Source organism: Punica granatum, chromosome 6 (genome assembly GCF_007655135.1).
Source record: "Punica granatum isolate Tunisia-2019 chromosome 6, ASM765513v2, whole genome shotgun sequence".
Lineage (NCBI taxonomy): Eukaryota > Viridiplantae > Streptophyta > Magnoliopsida > Myrtales > Lythraceae > Punica > Punica granatum.
In genome coordinates this window covers 23,129,955-23,149,316 of record NC_045132.1, presented here as the reverse complement: position 1 = coordinate 23,149,316, position 19,362 = coordinate 23,129,955, and the positions used below count along the sequence as shown (strand labels likewise).

Below are 19,362 nucleotides of genomic sequence, written 5' to 3'. Positions count from 1 at the left end.
TTTTAAAATTTTTTAAATTTTTTTTAAAAAAATTATAAAAAAATTTATATTTAATATTAAAATTATTTTAAATTTTAAATTAAAAGTTTAAATTTTTTTAAAATTTAAAATTATTTTTAAAAGTTTTTAAAATTTTAAAATTTTAAAATATTTCGACTACGTCAGCAAGGAGGTGACACGTAGTAGCCACGTCAGTATCGGCTTGACGGCGTCAAGCTTGAGTTGACGGTTTGTACCATCATGAAACAACTTTGAAACATTTTGTACCATCATGTAACGAAAAAAAAATTTTTGGACCATCATGTAACATTTGTAAAACATTTTGTACCACCAGTGTAATTTACCCAAAAAAAGAAAGTACAGACTTCAGTCTAAGGAAACAACAAAACACTGTTTTCTTTTTGGCTAAATAACAACAAAATACTGTTGAGAATTTATAAATGGCTTTTCTTCGTAAGTTCCAACTCATAAAGAGAGGAGACAAATTATATATGTTTATAATATAACGAGTAATGATAAAGAAAGAACCAAACAATATGCCTTACGCATGCAACGAGCAGCTCCCATGGATTCCTCTCATCTCAACTATTGGGTTTCTTATTCTCCTCGGGTACTTCATCTCCCTCATCATATGGTTCTCCAACACCTTCTTCAGACCCCCGAAGTATCTCCGGAAGCATTACGGCTCCTGGGCCATTGTCACGGGGTGCACTGACGGCATCGGCCGGGCCTTTGCCCGTAAGCTGGCTCGAGAAGGGCTCAACCTCATCCTCGTCAGCCGAAGCCCTGACAAGCTCGAGCAGCTCTCTACAGAACTACGTCTAGCCACAAACAACCGTATCCTCGTTCATATTCTCGTGTTGGATTTTTCCGACAAGGATGTCTCGGGCGGCGTCAGGGAGATCGAGGAGATGGCCTGGAACCTTGATGTTGGCGTCCTCATAAACAACGTCGGGATCACCTACCCGGCAGCGAGGTTCTTCCATGAGGTGGATGAGGAGGTTTGGACGAAGATTGTCAGGGTTAACGTGAAGGGCACGCTCAGAGTCACGAGAGCGGTTCTGCCTGGGATGGTCCGGAGAGGGAGAGGCGCGGTCGTAAACATAGGCTCAGGAGCAGCCATTGTAGTTCCTTCACACCCTCTCTTCACAATATATGCTGCTACAAAAGCGTAAGTCTTTACATCTCTTTCCTTGAAAATTTCTTTAGATATATGGTATAATTATATCACACGCACGAACAAATTACTAGTGATTATGGACACGTAAATGAACATTATATTACCATCGTTACGTTAGCAAACATCATCGTTGTTATTGTTGACGTCTAATAATTTCTTTTAAGATAATTATTGCTGAAATTGGTCATGTGATAATAGCCTTTCATGGTTAAGATCAATTATATGTCACAACTTAATTACCTGCAAAATATTACTGAAATTGGACATATATGTTGAATGATAGATCTCTCCATGCATGTGAGCGAATTCATCAGATTTGGTTAAACAAATCATTCATTGCTACAACTTAATTACCTGCAAAACATTACTGAAATTGGACATATAGGAGAATGTGGAATGGTAGATCTCTCCATGCATGTGAGCCAATTTATCAGATTTGGTTAAACTAATTATTCATTGCTACAACTTATTTACCTGCAAAACATTACTGAAATTGGACATATAGGAGAATGTGGAGTGGTAGATCTCTCCATGCATGTGAGCCAATTCATCAGATTTGGTTAAACAAATAATTCATTGCTTGAATTGATTGACCGTATATACATCTGTCTATGTTCTTTCCATAAATCACTTGAATTTTTTTTTTTTACAAGGGAAGCCCGTTGGACTAGTACATTGAAATAAAAATTTTAAATATCTAATAAAGAGTATCAGGTAATTCCGCTGAATATTGAATCTAGGATTTCTTGGTCATCAGACGAGAGATACGCCATTACGCTATACCTTTTCTTGATAAATCACTTGAAAATTTTATGTCACCATATGTACATGATACGTACATATATAGATACAATGTATATATATACATGGCATATGTCACAAATTATAAGAGAGTATGGAAAGTGCACTGCAAGTTAATATATTGAATTCTAAGCAATGAAAATACGTTTTCAAAAATATAAAAAATAAAGGTATCTAAAATAGTTTAATATTATATATATATATATATAACTCTATATAAAGGTTAAGATTAGCAGTCAAAATCCCTCAGTTCTCTTATACACTGATTTTGTCGTTTAGAATTCTTGAATCGATTGAAATGAGTTGATTAATTAATTTTGTCTCGACGAGACACCATAGAGGAATGATTTTCAGCCTTGAATACATAAAAGGTGTGTGATCAATGTAAATGTTGTAACAATGAAAAGGTAATCATGAGTCTTTTTTTTTTTTGGGTGAATTCTTTTTTTTTTCTTTTGTTTTCCTAATCGAAAACAAACATAATATAATGTATATGTATAGATGAAAACATGGGAATAAGAGATAATGAGAATACGAATTTTTCAAATGGGTGACTCCCTCAGATAAATAAATAGGACAATGTTTAAGGCATACATATCAAAATTTTCAAATTTTGGGGGTGGGGAAGATAAAAATACACAAGGATGCTTTCGATTACTGACGAAACTATTTAACAATAAACTATCGATCGATGTCCTTTTAGATTTTCTTATCATAAAAAGTGAAGCCCAACTTGATCTTCCTCTCATGAATTGAATTCTGATCAAATCTAATCGGTTTGACCCACAACGCCAATCCTTTTTTTTTTTTTGAAATGTTTAATGCATGCCCCTTGGAGGAATATTATAAGCTGCTAGGCTGGTTAATTAATTTGTTTATATAAATTGGGTAGCTGTAATATAATGCGTTATATCCATGTGATTCTTCCAAATTAGGAGGAATAGTAAAAACAAAAAAAAAACCGCACAAGCACAGAATTGAACCTGCGGCCCACGCATTTCAATATTAATTGGTGCAATCCATTCGTGGTCCAGTCTCTATATGCATATAATGATTGTGTTGTCCATACCACATTCATAGAAAACCCCTATCTAGCAATTAATATACATAGCAGATACCTCTGCATCGATGTAAAATGTGAAAAAAGGACCACCCGAAAACATTAATATTGACAACGAGAGATTGGTCCAGTGGAAAGTCATTATTTTACATCAATAGACCACGGATTTATACGATATACTTGTGTGTATATTTTATTCCCATAGGTCATTTAATTTTTTTGGTTGTGAAGAAGGTTTGATATATGGATCGTGTGAGATATGAAAAAGAAAAGTAAAAAGATTATGGCATATAAATGGATCTATATATATATATAATTTTTGGTGTGTGCGTGTCTAAATGAATGTGTTTGCAGATTTGTGGACCAATTGTCGAGATCCCTACATGTAGAATACAAGCACCACGGCATTGATGTCCAGTGTCAGGTACCTCTCTATATCGCGACCAAAATGGCGTCCAAAGTGGCATCGATTGAGAGCTCGTCCGTTTTCGTGCCATCCCCTGAGGACTATGCAGAAGCTGCCGTTCGTCACATCGGGTACGACTCACGGTGCATGCCCTATTGGCCCCACTTGGTCCAGTGGTTCTTCGCACGCTTGGTCCCCGATAGCCTTCTCGATTCATGGCGTCTCTCGCTTGGCCTCAAAAGGAGGGCTAAAACACCTCCTTGATAATCGATAGATGTCCTTCCCAATCATCATCTTCCGGCATACATTACATTGCATTTGGTGCATTATAATGTGGTAGTTAACAACGAAAACACGACTTTCGTGTTATATATAAAGTACTCTCTCCATCAACAATTGATTGAAATTTACTTTCACCAAAAGCCAAAAGGAATTAGTATTGGCGGGTTTGCCTCGTACAAAGCTGGCCCTGTCCCAATGGTTTATTTATTTATTCATCTCTTTTTCTTTTTCTCTTTTCTGTTTTTTTTTTCGAAATGTCTCCATTTGTTATAGATAATGTGGGACTGTTATTATAACATAAATTAGAAGTCTAAGCAACACGTTTATCTACTGAATGAAGAAATATATATGAGTCTAAGCATAACGAAGGAAGAAATATGTGAGTCCAGTTTCTCACCGAACAATTTATATATGACTGTTGCTATATTATCCTAACAATCAATTTAAAAGTCTTCATAATTCAAAAATTCTACTCGCAATGACATGAGTGATAATTCACACAATATTCAAGAATTATTTAATATGTACGAGTTTTATGAGAATTATTAGGCATCTATTTTGGGAAAATTTAGCATTTACACACTCAATCCTTTTCCTTTCTTATATACATAAATTTACAGTATAAGCAGCTTCAACAATAATTTAACTTCGGTGAATAATTTTGAAGAAATAGGTTTGCTTGTTTACCTTCTGTGCTTATTTTTCTTTTTTCTTTTTTAAATAATTTTATGTTATATCCGAGATGTGATATCACCTGCTGACACGACCAACGACCATATCTTTGGGGTTGGTGGCCACCAGTGAGGCCACCTCTTTCAAAAGATAATAATTCTCATCGTGACACCCATCCACCCCTCAAAAAAAAAAGATATTGGAGGCTTTGGTTTCTTGTTTTAAATAATTATTATTTTAAAATATTTTTATTAAATGAGGTCAAATGATATTTTTGTCCCTTAAAAAGTCACGTGTCATAAAGATTTGAAACTAGACACATTGCCATTAAGCAAAATTTGCATGTAACGCACTAAAATTTTAACTGTATATATTCTGTATGGTAATTGCGTAGATTTGAGAAGTTATTTAATTTTTTAAAATTATTTTAAAGAAAATTTATATTTTTCGCTAATAAAAAAAAACTTGTTATTTTTCAAAATACACTATTTCATGAAGAGTTAAATTCTTGGAGCGGTCAGAGAAAATGGCTCTGTGGCCCTTTCCCATATCACTTTTCGGCTTTTATGTTGATATATATTGATTTATTATGAGCCATGGGCTGGGCTAGGAACACTACGCTGAAGTGGGCCAGAAACATTCTTTCTTTTGAAATTGGCTTGACTCGAAATGATTGGTTTCAGGAAATTAATTTGTACGAGTTTATTAAACTCTACCTACTCACGATTCGACCGACTTTACCACACAACACATGCATTCTACTACAATCCTACCCAAATCCATAGGTTAGGTGCTTAAAGTCGGCCCTGTCTACGGGTAGATTAAGTCGCGAGTTTGACAACCACATTATCAATCATATATTAAATTTATACATTTGGCGGCACTAGTGTGCATGTGAACTATTCATACAAAGCGGAAGTGCATGTGATACCATTATTCCCTTGTCTGGCATTACAATGAAAGATCGACCAAATTATCTATCATCTATTATTACATGTGAAATCACTGCCTTTTAACATAATTCTTCTTTTTCAAGAATTGACAGAGGAGGCCACTATGGACATGTGCCCCCGCTTAAATATTCAAAGTTTAATTAATTCATTTCACTCTATCTTAATTTTTAATAAAATTCGTCATTATTATCATAAAAATTTTTGTGTATTCTTTAATTAAAAGTGATCTCACAAGCTTAATAAAAGGATAGCAAAAAATAGAATACAAGGACAATTGGACATCTATTTTGCGAAAACCAAATTTAAAACCTCAATAAAACATATGATATTCTATTACTCCCCATTTCTCCTTTAAAGATATACTAGTAATAATTTTCGTGCTTCCTTGCAGAACATACCATCTTTTCTGAGCTCAAAATTTTTTAATGAATTCCATCTGAAAATCTTACTTGTTATATTTCTTTTTTTGCTGAGTTTTATGTAATATATTTCATAATGTATGTATGTATATATATATATATATATATATATATATCCAAAAAGCATATGTAATATTTAGAACTAATAATGTCATCATTATTATATCAGGTCATATATTATTCAATATCAAATATACATATATACACGCACACACGTAAAAAGGTGGTGAACTTTTGTTTTGGCTAAAATTTAAATTCTTTGTCACATTATTGTGATTTAATAATGCAAGTAGAACATTAGATTCTATGGCTTTACATACAGATAATTATAATTATATTATATCGAAATTTAAATATTCATTTTAGATAAATCGTATTGTATGTAACCTATGTTAATTTGAATACCTTAGAAGTACATCTTCTCTACAATAACTTCTTTGATTTACATTATTCAACAAAAGATTATTTTAGCATTTTTATGAAGTTTTATCCATAGATTTCATAATTATATAAGGTAAATATTTTTCTTTCATTCTTAGAATTCAAGAAAGAATGAGAAACAAAAAATAATATGATGAAAATGGAAGGAGTACATACATATAAGAGAATATTATGGGAATGTGTTGGTGCCACGAGGTAAAAAGTAAAACTATAAATTTATCAATATATAGATAGATTAGAGGATTATTTTCAAAATTTATTTCTTAGTTATTTAGAATTTTTCAGTGTGAGAGTGAAAAAAGAGTTCCTTCTACATTAGAACTCGTTACATACTTTGTACTTCTTATTATTAGAAAATATTATGAAATTTTAAAATAAACTATTGAGGGTTATATTTCCATTACCTAATTTTTTGGCATTCTCATAGATAATGTGGTTCTCTTTTGACATTTTCACAGATGATGTGGCTCACTAAGAGAGCTTCTTAGAACTATCCTTTATAGAAGATAGAGATATAGAAATAGATATAGAAATAGATATGGAAATATATAGAATTACATAATTTCTTTTCCCTCAACCATCCCAAACTTAAGGGCCCATCCGATCATCTGTCGTACTTAAATCTATTAGGTTTCCACGCAATAGCATTCGCGTCAAGTAAAGTTTCCGGCCAAATACAAAGCTTAGACGAAGTTCATATGAATGATCATCACATTGAGTTGTATACTCGATTTATTAGTTTTTTAAGGATACTTAATTTTTTTTTCCATGAATCAAGAAAATTTGACATTTTTCAAAAGAAAATACACAAATCTATCGTGATATCACGAACATATATAAACGCATGAATCTCTCACGAAAACTTAAAATTCTTTAAACAGTAAAAAAAAATCAACTACGAGTTAACATTTTCTTTTTTGATTCTATAAAAGGTGTTGCAATACTTCCGTGTATCGCTTTTTGGTTTATATATATATGTGGGAGAAACACATTTTCGATCCTATAAGTTTGGACTTCAGTCAGTTTTGATCTTATAATTTTTAAAATAGCCGAATCAGTCTTATATATTTGCTCCGTAAGACACTCGTAAAATAGGGCAAGGGAGAGGAAGGAGCCCCATTCCGGGGAAAGGGAGCGTCCCTTTCCTGCGAGGTCGCCGAGAGGGAAGGGTGGTCGAAATCTAGCCCCCTTCCCCTATTCTTTTTTAATAATTTATTTTTTATTTTTTTCATTTATTTTTAAAATTTTAAGTTTCAACCAATAAGAAATTGCCACGCAATAGAAATTAACGGCTTGTCAATAGCTCTGTTATGATCGATTACAGAATAAACAAAAAATGTCTTATGGAGCAAACATATAGGATTGATTCGATACTTTTGAAACTTATAAGATCAAAACTGACTGAAAAATCAACTTATATGACCAAAAATATATTTCTCCCACATATATATTGATTAGAGGGAAAAAAAAAGGACCAAAAGACTTTACCTATTGCTAGACAACAGAAGAAAGTAATTTGCTTTTTTTTTAATGAGTAATTTATCATTACTTAAAATTGAGTACAAAGTAAAATATTCAAAAGAAAAAGATTACAAAAACAAATACATCGGAAGGATTCTCTTGGCTAGGTAAAACGGAAAATATGTGTAAAAACAGATAACAATAGTGAAGTACAACATATTAATTGAAGTAAGCCAGTCTTTGCCAAAGATCTGATCACAACCCTCTCTCGAGAAAGTCTTGTATGTAACAGTAATACTGCGTGGCAATGTTACAAGCCAATAAGGGTTTGTCATTTTGGTTTTTAGTAGGTAACCAAAAATAGAAAAAATCTATTGTTGACAAAAATAAGGGAAAAAGATAAAAACTCCATTGTGATTTGGAGTCGGGACAAATCGCACCATGTTATTTTGTTTGGAACAATTAGTCCCCTTATGGTTTGCTCCGTTAGACATAGGGGGTTACGGCGTTAATTTTTTTTTCCATTTTCAGTCATCAATCTTGAGCATTTTAATCATTTTGGTTCTAAATCTTTTTCTTTTATCATTCATATCCTCAACTTTTTATTTTGTTTCATTTTAGTCCTATAAAGAAAATCGAAAGGGAAAGAGGGGTTGGGGCTGCCAATCGGCGACCCCGATCCCTCCACCAAGGTCGCTAGTACTCACAGAGGACGTCGGCGTCGGAGGTCCCTGTTCGATTCAGGGTTGGGGTTGCCAATCGGCGATCTCGACCCCTCCACCGAGGTCGCCGGCGTCCTCTGTGGGTACCGATGACCTCGGTAGAGGGGTCGGGGTCACCGATTGGCGGCCTCGATCCCTCCTTTCCTTTCGATTTTCTTTATAGGACTTAAATGAAACAAAATGAAAAGTTGAGGATATGAATGATAAAAGAAAAAATTTGGAACCAAAATGATTAAAAGGCTAAAGATTGATGACTGAAAATATATAATAAAAAAAACATCGTAACCCCTATATCTAACGGAGTAAATCACAAGGGGGCTAATTATACCAAATAAAATAACATTGTGCGATTTGTCTTGACCTCAAACTATAATGAGGTTTTTGTCTTTTTCCCTAAAAATAATTTATTATTGACAAAAATAATATTTTTTTATATGTCTTGTAATATAATCTTATGTGGTAATACCGTAAAACATAATTCCTTCTCCTTCCCGATCTACATGAACCCAATAAAAACTGGATATGGAGGATCCTCAAGCATATCCATGCAGCTCTCAAACATCTTCGTTCAATGTCCACCCGAGAAAAAGTAATTTGCTATCAGATGATTATTCAAAAATTTAAATGGAGCTCGAGATGATCATTAAAATTAAGGAACGGTGGACACCACAGAGCGAATCATGGGGGAGATATCTTGTGAGATGGATGATAAATAAATATTTATACACACACATATATATATGTATATATATCTGATTAGGTAAAAGTAATAAAAATATTAATATAAAAGAGAAAAAAAAAAACCCCAATAAAGCATGCGTCTCTAGCAACCTTGAAACAAGCTGATAAAGCAACAATAGACATGGAGTTTCAGGACTTAATGCTCGTTGGGGTAAGTGGCATAGGATTCTTCTCTCTATGCTATCGTCTCTTTACCAACGCGAGATGGATCTACAAGATGTTCATTCGATCCCCCAAGAACTTAAGAGACTACGGCTTGTGGGCCATAATCACTGGCTCCACCGACGGCATCGGTAAGGCCCTGGCATTCGAGCTCGCCTCCAAGGGCCTCAACTTGGTCTGCATGGCCCGAAACCTGTCCAAGCTCGAATCAACTGCTGCTGAGATCCGCCATAAGTTTGGCCAAAGGATCAAGATCCGAAACATAGCCCTAGACTTCGACAAATCAGGTCCCACTGAGATATCATCCGCAATACACCACGGGATCCAAGGGCTCGACATCGGTTTACTAGTTAACAACGTGGGGATCACAAATTCTCACCCAAAATTTTTTCATGAATTCGAACCAGAGTTTATAGAGAGCATGGTAAGAGTGAACGTCGAAGCAGCGATATGGGTGACTAGGGCAGTGATTCCCGGGATGATGAAGAAGAAGAAAGGTGCCATAGTGAACATTGGATCCGGTTCATCCGCTACAGTCTCTTCATACCCTCTCTTCACGCTCTATGCAGCTTCTAAAGCGTAAGCATTATTTAATGTTCCTGTTTTACTATGATTAGGACTTCATTTTATCAGGATCACCGGGACATTTTCTCGCATTTTAATTTCAACAACTTGATGATATCTGAAATATTAGTATAGATTGATTTCTTCGGGTCCATTCTATAAAGTCAGCCTGAATACGAGATATATATTCATGTCTACGTATACGTACTGCATCTATGCAAGTATGTTTATCGTATGGCTTTACGTATAGGGATAAAAGCTTTTCACTCCTCTTTTTACTTGGTCGAATAGAAAGATATCTTTAAACATATAAATGAAAATTCCAAAAATTAAGCTCATTAACTTCTTTTTTGACATAAGATACGTAATTAAATCTATGATCCTTTTCACATGTTGATATCAGGTGTAGGTCTGCAATACACGTTTTTTCATGTCTTAAAACGTATATAAGAAAGACTTTTACTAGGACGATTAATGCTTGTTATAATAAGTAATACGGGTTGTGCCCTAAGTCCACCTAAGGCTAACTGGAGTAAGAGGATTCAGTATAATGACATTTACTTTCAATTCAAAATCAATAGGTCATGGGAATCCCTAACTAATCCATCACTAAGAAATCCTGAATTTTATTGTTATCAACGAAATTTTATAGAAAATGCGTTTAGGTTTGTCCCATAAAGAGATCAGCCATTACAAATTTGAAAACAGTCCCATTTTTTAATCCAATTCTTTTCAAGATATCAGCATTGAGTAATTATTCATAACAATCTCTTTCTCGGCCGTTACAACCAAGAGTTTCCAAATTTAAATTCTTGTTAGATAGCCGTCGGATTTCCCGAACTCTTTACTCGACTGTTGTATCCCTTTCTCAACCGGAAAAGTTAGTATAATTAGGCATCAGTCTCTATCACTCTCTCTCTATATATATAGCATAGAGTACTCCATTCCTTTTTTTTTTTTAAGTGATGACTCTTTATCTATTATCAAAAATGTCCTCAAATACACTCATCCAAGAGAAGCTCAAGGAACAAAACAGCAAAAAAAAGATTACAGATCAAAATTGGAGCATCGAACTATAAGGACAAGTGAGGTGCTTAGGTTGCAGATTGGGAATTCACATGACTCTTCCTTTTACATCAGCTATGATCTGCTTGGCGATGGCTTCAGAAATTTGCCCAGTCCCTTAAAACACTATTCCATTCCGCTCCCTCCACATTCTGTATATATAACATGTCCAACAGAGTCTCAAAATGATGATGCCCAAAGATTTCCCTTTCCAAGAAGATGCTATCTCAAGCTCCTCCTCCCAGTTGCTCCTGCTCCATTCCTTTTTTTGTCAGACTTTCGAGTGAGTTCGGATCACCTTCTTATTTGGGAAAGTTAGTTTCCCTCTTCTTTGTCGGGAAATTACATCGGAGGCGGCAATTATAATCAATTCGTGCCAACAGATACTTATAAATGCCCATATCGTCCATATCTTTTTCTTCTTTTTTTTTGGTTAACCGGGATGTTGAGGATTCGCCCGACTAATTCCCGAAACCCAAGAATCCCCTACGGTGCCTAAGATGGGTAAACTGGACCAATTGGCCTGGCAAGTAGTTTTAAGGGATTACGAACTTGGAATATGATGGTTACTTATACTCCCTCTATAAATCAAGCCAAACACCTTGAGGTTTTATCATCTATATCATTAGAGGTAAATTCTTCTACACCATGTGATAGCATGATGGAGACCAATAAATACGCACTTAATCAGCATATAATTATGTTGACGATGTTACTGTAAATTCGGAATTTTCTTATTAATTGGTCCATTGCGTCATGTGGCATATGCAATGCTACATATTGAAATAGTCTACATAGAACGGTGTATTCTGCTTCTGTATATTGACATAAATGAGCATGACGATGCTAACAATTTGATCGGCTGTGGGGCTCCCCCCTATATATGCCCGTCCTTTCCCGGTTCCCGGACGGCTAGATGTAGAATACTCTACTCCTTTTAATTCATATAGACTACCATATTTGCAACTTCTTTATTACTTTGAAATACTGGGTTCCTGACTTTGAGCCTGAGGACCAAAGGATTAATGGGGGTTTGTCCATTGGCTATACCCTCGTACATAGTTTTGCCATAAATTTTTTAGTTAAAGTTCAGCAAAATTTTTCCATTTTTATGGCGAGGCGAGGACCGCTGCATATGAATCCATGTAATAAGATTAGGAGCTAGTGCCCGTATTTTACTCGCAATGTCCAATCTTATGGTCGTTTAATTCATGTTAGTTAAGAAAGGGGACATAATATAGTTACACATACCCTGACCCAATAACTTAAAAATTCAAGGTCCGATTTTCATCATTGAGATTACATATGCTCATTTATTTAACTTTTTTTTCTTCTACTTATTATAATTGAAAAAAAAAGAGTTCCTATTAGCTCACAGAGAACCCTTCTTTCAAATTTATATCTCAGTTTCATGGCTACGCTCTCAAGATCCATTGGCTTGGAATACCAAAGTTTTGGAATAGACATCCAGTGCCAGGTAGATATATGTGATTCCCGTGATATCACACTTTAGTTGATCCATCATTGTTCACATGCCTTATGTATAGCGACGGATAACCGTACATGTCTGCATTTTTCAGGCACCATTGTATATCTCGACCAAGATGATAACGGAGTTAGGGACCAATATCTTGATTGTGCCTGTGGAGGCGTTCAGCAAATCGAGCGTCAGGTGGATGGGCCATAACGACCCCATCTGCTGTCCGTTTTGGTGGCACTCCTTGCAGTCCTACATCACGCAATCCTTCTTGGATGACCTCGTCATTAAGTACCTCTTCAAGACATTTCTCAGGATGCGCCGAGAAGCACTGGAGGAGAAGACGGGACGCTGAACTCGACTCTGTCTTTTATATTCGTAGCTACTATGTACTTCTGATTACATCATTCCTGTTCTTGGGACCTGCTTAAATTAGCTTGTTTAGGATCGGAAATTTGCATAATCATAACACATTAGTCCACTCGGCTTTTGGATCCAATGGGAAATTTATTCAACCATATATATATAGGCCAATGTTACTTTGTTGAGGATCCAACGGGAAATGGCTAGTATTCCATTATTTATTTTTTTCATTTACATCTACAAAGTTCACGAGTTTCCTTTATAATTGAAAATAATGTAAAACACATGCAATTTCCAGCCAAATAATACATGACAAAAATAAAAAGAAAGACTTCTCATTAAAGTTCAATAATCATTTCACGCTTGCGTTGCGAGAGACTGTTACTTATGATCAAAATTTGTATATTTTATTAATTTAAATATTTATATAATTTCTAAAAGGAATTTTTAATATTAAACTCTGAAATTCTTGAAAATACTTAATTTTACATATTTTATATAATAATAAATTACTTATAGAATTTAAATGTTTCAAATTTAAATAATATAAATTTATTTTGTACTTTTATCAATTTCAGTTATTTTTTTATTCCATGTATTTTAAAGTTTACTTAATATTTATTAATTTATTTTGTATTAAAAGCCTACATTTATAGTTTTATTTCTAAATTTTCACTCACATTTTTTAAATTTTTAGTAATATTTTTACTTAATATTTACTCAAATAAAAGTTCTCATCCAATTAACATTGATTATTTCCAGTGAATTTTATCAATTATGGATAACGTATTGATTATTTAAAATTTTTAATTATTTTATTTTTATAAATCGGATTTTACGTGCAATTTATAATCATAAAAGAGATTATTGTTTAATAAAAATTGGCACAATTGACTCATAGAATCAAACTAAAGATGAATTAAACTCATATAAATTGTTATATTTTATTTATTTTCCAAAATTATTTACTATCTCCTGAGATACTACTTCTTAGTTTTTATTTAATGTTAGTTTACTCCAAAACACTGATTAAGTTGAACTTTGAGATATCTATATGAAAATTAATTTAAATATGTAAGCAGAAAATTAATTTTAAAAAGGGTTGTTTCTTTCATTAATATTTTTTAATCTCCCTATCAACAGAAAATTCAAACTTTTAGGTGAACTGTTACCATGAAAATGATAAAGTTCCTAAATTTTTTAAAGTCAATCTTAATCTTTTGAAAAAACAATTCGTTCTTAGATAATTATTTGTAATAAGTTTTTTTATAATTATTATTTTTAGTAAGTTAAGTTTTTTTATTCACTCTAAAATAATAAGTTAAATTTCAATATAATATCTTATATATATTAATTGTATGAGCGTAAAATACATAATAGAAAATTATTTCAAATATCATAATTTCTTTAATTACAAATATATTTTTATTTTTAGGAGTATTTAAACGACTTTATATTTTCTAGAAATTCTTTTATGAATTTTCCAGAAAAAAATTATTTTTTGTAAAATAAGAATTTATATTATAATATTTTTAAAAGATATTACTAATTATTAAATGCTCAAAAAAAATGCTATGAATAGTTTTGAGAAAAGTTGCTTGTAATATTAATTAAGTTTGTTAGATCTAGACATATGAAGAGTCAGCGAATGAGTAGTTATGGGGTTATGTTTTTAGTACAAATGGTGGTATATATAGTGAATGATCGGGTAGTTATGTATTTTATACACACACGCATATATATATATATATATATATATATATATATATTTCTTTCCCAAACTAATGGATCGCGATGGGTAATTCATCAAAGCTAGTACACTGACATTAAGCACATCGCATTAATTAAGCAAACAGGTACATCACACGACGGTTTTACCTAATAGTTAGATAACGAAAAAGAAACCAATTTGTTACCAGAGGATTAATAAAAAATAAAATGGTAGTAATAGATATGATCATGAAAATTAAGGAATTATAGACACGTATATTTCGAATTATATCTATGGAGAAACACAATTAATCATTCTTGTGAATTTCATTTTTATTTTCATAGTGTATATATGGCCGATATATATATTAGCTGCAAAGAGAAAATTGCGTAGTGCATGGATACTCAATCAAAAATAAAAAGGAAACCCTAGATGAAGCGTGCAATTCGCAACTAGATCTACAATGCACAGCTTATTTATAACTTCTTTTTTCTTTTTCTTCTGTTTTCTTTTATAAGCTTATTTATAACTTATAGCTTTAGGGCAGTTACGCATGCATAGACATGGAGTTTCAGGACCGTGTCCTTTTCGGGGTGAGTGCCTTAGGATTCATCTCTCTGTGCCATCACCTCTTTGCTTTCCTCAAATGGCTCTACAAGATGTTCATTCGAAAACCGAAGGATTTACGAGACTATGGCTCATGGGCGATGATTACCGGCTCCACCAACGGCATCGGCAGGGCCCTAGCATTTGAGCTCGCCTCCAAGGGCCTCAACTTAGTATGTGTGGGCCGAAACCCGACCAAACTTGAATCAACTGCAGCTGAGATTCACCATAAGTTTGGCGAAAGGATCATGATCCGAAACATAACCCTGGACTTCGTCAAGTCAGGTCCCAATGAGATATCATCTGCAATAGACCATGGGATCCAAGGGCTTGACATTGGGTTGCTAGTTAACAACGTGGGAATCGCACATGCTTACCCGAGATTCTTTCATGAAATCGAACAAGAGCTTCTGGAGACCATGATAAGAGAGAACGTTGAAGCCGTGATATGGGTGACTAGGGCAGTGATTTCCGAGATGATGAAGAAGAAGAAAGGCGCCATAGTGAATATTGGATCCGGTTCATCTGTTACGGTCTCTTCATACCCTCTCTTCACGCTCTATGCCGCTTCTAAAGCGTAAGCTATTTAATTTATGTTTGTTTTTCTTTCCGTAATTGCAACTTTATTTTATCGGGATGATACGACTGCAACATTTCTTGCATTTCACTGTACATACACCAAAAGAAAAAAAAATCGTAATTACTAGACACAACTTGAAAAGATTACGTCTAGATATGATGATATATTATTACTGATTACGTTATTCGTATATTATGAATATTAGTAGATCATATATGTTTAGTCCGGTTCCCTATGGTTACGAATACAAGATTCATGTGTATGCATGGCATCCATTGATGCGCATATATTGCCCCGTGCATGAAGGTAGAGGATGGCATAATAGGGACGAATTTTCTTTTCTTCGTAGAATAGAAAGATAATGTTATACATGTAAGTGAAAAATTCCAAAACATGACTTATCGAGGAAAAAAGAATCCATAACATGATGCTGATAAATTTCTTCTTGGCATAAGATATATAACTGCTTTTGATACATTTTGTATCGATTTCTGGCGTTGATATCATCTCCCACGGGTGCAATGTGTATAAATATTTCAAAACCTACACGCACCGACTATATATTGCAGCTAGCTACATATTCCTTGTATTGGTATTGCAGCTACATTCTTTATTAATTTCCAGAAGTACAATATATATTTACTTTCACCAGGACTATTGTGGCGTATTAAGCAGTACATATGCGCCCTAACCTAAGGCCACGCAAATATTTATACGAGAGATTTAGTATAGTGATATTCGTTCAGCTCAAAATAAGTGTTTTTTTTTCATAATTTCAAATAATTTTTTTGAATAATTAAAAAAGAATATACTATTAAGAGGTATATTAGGTTGTATTTTTATGGACTTAATATTAAATTCTGAAAATTAAATACTTAAATTTTAAACACTGAATGAAATAAATGTCTAATTAATTAAATAAAAGTTTTCCGATGGAGCATATGTTGAAAATTTAGTGAAAATTTTACTTGCAGTATTCAAACACCACCTTGTCTCACGTATAATTTAATTAGTGAAAAATTTTGTCCGCTAGACAGATGATTGAAATTAACTATTCATGAATATCAAATTCCATCCCATCGCCCTTAATTCCATATAATCCGAGCCATCAAGCTATATTAACCATATAGCTTCCTTCCTGTCTATCGGTAAGGCGATCTAGACTTTAATCCTCTGCGGCCGTTCTTAAATTTTTCCCCTTTACTGGAAGTGAAGAGATTTTAGGCCGGATTCGGACCACTTGCTCTCATTTTCTTAACGTGGAGTCAAGAGATTTTAGGCCGGTTCAAATTCTCGTTAATGGGAAGAATTTTTTTTTTTTCAGTGTGTACCCTGGCATTCGGAAAGCTCAGTGGATCTCGACTAATTCAGTTGAGTCAGATCAGCCTACTGAGAAGTAAAACTCTTCCAGCGTGAATTTTCTCCATTCATAGTACTCCAACCCAGCTTGATTTTCCCGATAGTGGCTGGATTTTCTATGCTTGCCCCATTATTCCTCATTCCCACATTTCATTTATTTGACCGCTAGGCCTCCACAGTAATCAAAAAATTATAAATAATTAGCTCCATCGGTCTCTATCAATCTTATATAGCATAGAGTACTCCATTCCTTTCTGTTCGCTTCTCTAATTAAGTTCCCCTTTTCCTCGTGGGGCAAAAAATCGAAGCAGCCATTATCTGTCAAAGACAATGGCAATTAATTCGTATGAACACACACACACATGTGATGCCATATCATCTGGTTTTCGTCGTAATATGCCAAATTAATTTACGTATTTATGAATACGAATAGTGAACGTAGAGGATAAGGGAATTTCTTATTGGTCTGTTTCACCGCGTGTCATATGCCACGTGATAATCTATAGATGTGTATGTTGTGACCCTCCTTCTATCGGTTTAAATGACGATGCTATATATATATATATATATGGATTCGATTTTCCAACTCCGAAGCTCCCCAAGACCCACCTTTTAATTCCCAGTCTCCATACTCCTCAATCGATAGGTTGCTCTTTTTTATGCATAATAGTAGATTACTATATATTTGCAACTTCTTTATTAGATGTGGACTCATGAGCTGTCCTAAGTCCTAACATTGGGAACCAAAGGATTAATAGGGATTGTCCAATGGCTACTCTTTTTTCTTTTCATTTTTTTCCCCTTTTTTTTGGCTTGAATCGTCCAATGGCTACTCATATACTAGTTTTGCCGTGAAATGTCTATTGGAACCACGGGAAACCCCAATTATGATCAAATTGAACCCAAAATTTATTTCTCTTTTTTTTTTTTTTCTGAAGGCTGTTGCACTGAACACCTTTCTCTAATTATTCATAACTCTGAATTCTTGATTCGCATAGTAGGATTACGAGTACACTTAGTTTGCTTGCGAGCAACCAATTTTGTAATCATATCCTGTGTTTATAGTATGAAGGCATCACCTAGAATGATTTGATTACATATGCAGAACACTTTCGATCTTTCCTTTATTATTTCAGTTTCATGGCAACCTTCTCAAGATCCATTGACTTAGAGTACCAAAACTATGGAATAGACGTCCAGTGTCAGGTATAATCCCCCATGCTATCTACATGCATATAGTCGATTCATCATTAAATAACCTCGGAAGAATCTCATATCCATCCCTGCATTTTCTTACTTATATATGCCTGCATTTCTTTAGGCACCATTGTTCGTCAGGACCAATATGACGGGGTTGAGGACCAACATCTTCATCGTGCCCGCGGATGTGTTCAGCAGATGGAGCGTGAGGTGGATGGGCTACGACTCCCTCTGCTGCCCATTCTGGTGGCACTCCGTGCAGGATTACATCATGCGATCCCTGGACGCCCTCACCGTCAGGTCCTTCTTCAGATCCTTTCTCAATATGCACCGGGAAGCACTAGAGGCGAATGGGGGATACCAATCCCACCTTTGATAATCAGTAAAACAGAGATGTGCTCTTGAAATTCTCAAGCCTCATGGCTATATAATATATATATATATATATATATATGGTGATATAGTTCATGTTCTCCACTAACTGGAACATGGTTTGGCTTGCGTGGGCCTTTACTATTTGAAAAGGCGTATATAAATGCTTCTGTAGACCGAAAATTTGCAACATATGTAAGCATTGGTCCATTGGGCTTTTGGATCCAGATGGAAATTTATTCAATATAGACCCATGCATGTTGCCCGATCGGGCCCACGACCGGATCGGTGGCAATTTCCTCGTGCTACTACCGGCCGTTGAGTCAACTATTCATATGTGAATCGATACGACAGTTTTAAGCCTAAATATATGATGTTGGTAAGAGGAATTCTTCAGCTGAATTGTGGCTGTGGAAGAGATGATGAACATGTACCACGAGAGACACCGATGCCATAATGGTTTGGCAGCAATGACCATGATCGACTCTAGTTTCCTTCATGATTTAGCTTCTCTGCAATTGCGATTCAACAATGTCAATGTTCTTCCTCTTACAAATGGAGCAAAAAATATGTAGTATATATAATCGCATTGCCACGTGATCGTAGTCGTAGAGGAACTTTTTTCCTCCTATTCATGGCGGTCGGGGTCACCGGGGCCTTTCGTGCCAGTTTATATATATATATATATATATATATATATATATCCAGCAATATACTCCTATCATTGCTCAATTTGGTTTCCATGTGTTATTGAACGACCCTTTA

The 19,362-nt window shown here is 34.4% G+C and overlaps 3 protein-coding genes across 3 annotated transcripts; all 3 read left to right on the top strand.

The window, feature by feature from the left end:
- Positions 1-488: 488 nt before the first annotated feature.
- LOC116210391 (very-long-chain 3-oxoacyl-CoA reductase-like protein At1g24470) lies at positions 489-3,909 on the top strand. Its single transcript, XM_031544258.1, has 2 exons — positions 489-1,171; positions 3,396-3,909. The coding sequence occupies exons 1-2, from the start codon at positions 513-515 to the stop codon at positions 3,709-3,711; spliced, it is 975 nt and encodes a 324-aa protein (XP_031400118.1). The 5' UTR covers positions 489-512; the 3' UTR covers positions 3,712-3,909.
- A 5,357-nt stretch (positions 3,910-9,266) lies between these two features.
- On the top strand, positions 9,267-12,916 carry LOC116211919 (very-long-chain 3-oxoacyl-CoA reductase 1-like). Its single transcript, XM_031546459.1, has 3 exons — positions 9,267-9,879; positions 12,337-12,406; positions 12,510-12,916. Exons 1-3 carry the CDS (start codon positions 9,278-9,280, stop codon positions 12,759-12,761), a joined length of 924 nt encoding a protein of 307 aa, XP_031402319.1. The 5' UTR covers positions 9,267-9,277; the 3' UTR covers positions 12,762-12,916.
- A 2,142-nt stretch (positions 12,917-15,058) lies between these two features.
- On the top strand, positions 15,059-18,800 carry LOC116212011 (very-long-chain 3-oxoacyl-CoA reductase-like protein At1g24470). The gene is made up of 2 exons (XM_031546580.1): positions 15,059-15,663; positions 18,162-18,800. Exons 1-2 carry the CDS (start codon positions 15,140-15,142, stop codon positions 18,235-18,237), a joined length of 600 nt encoding a protein of 199 aa, XP_031402440.1. The 5' UTR covers positions 15,059-15,139; the 3' UTR covers positions 18,238-18,800.
- The last annotated feature ends 562 nt before the right edge of the window (positions 18,801-19,362 follow it).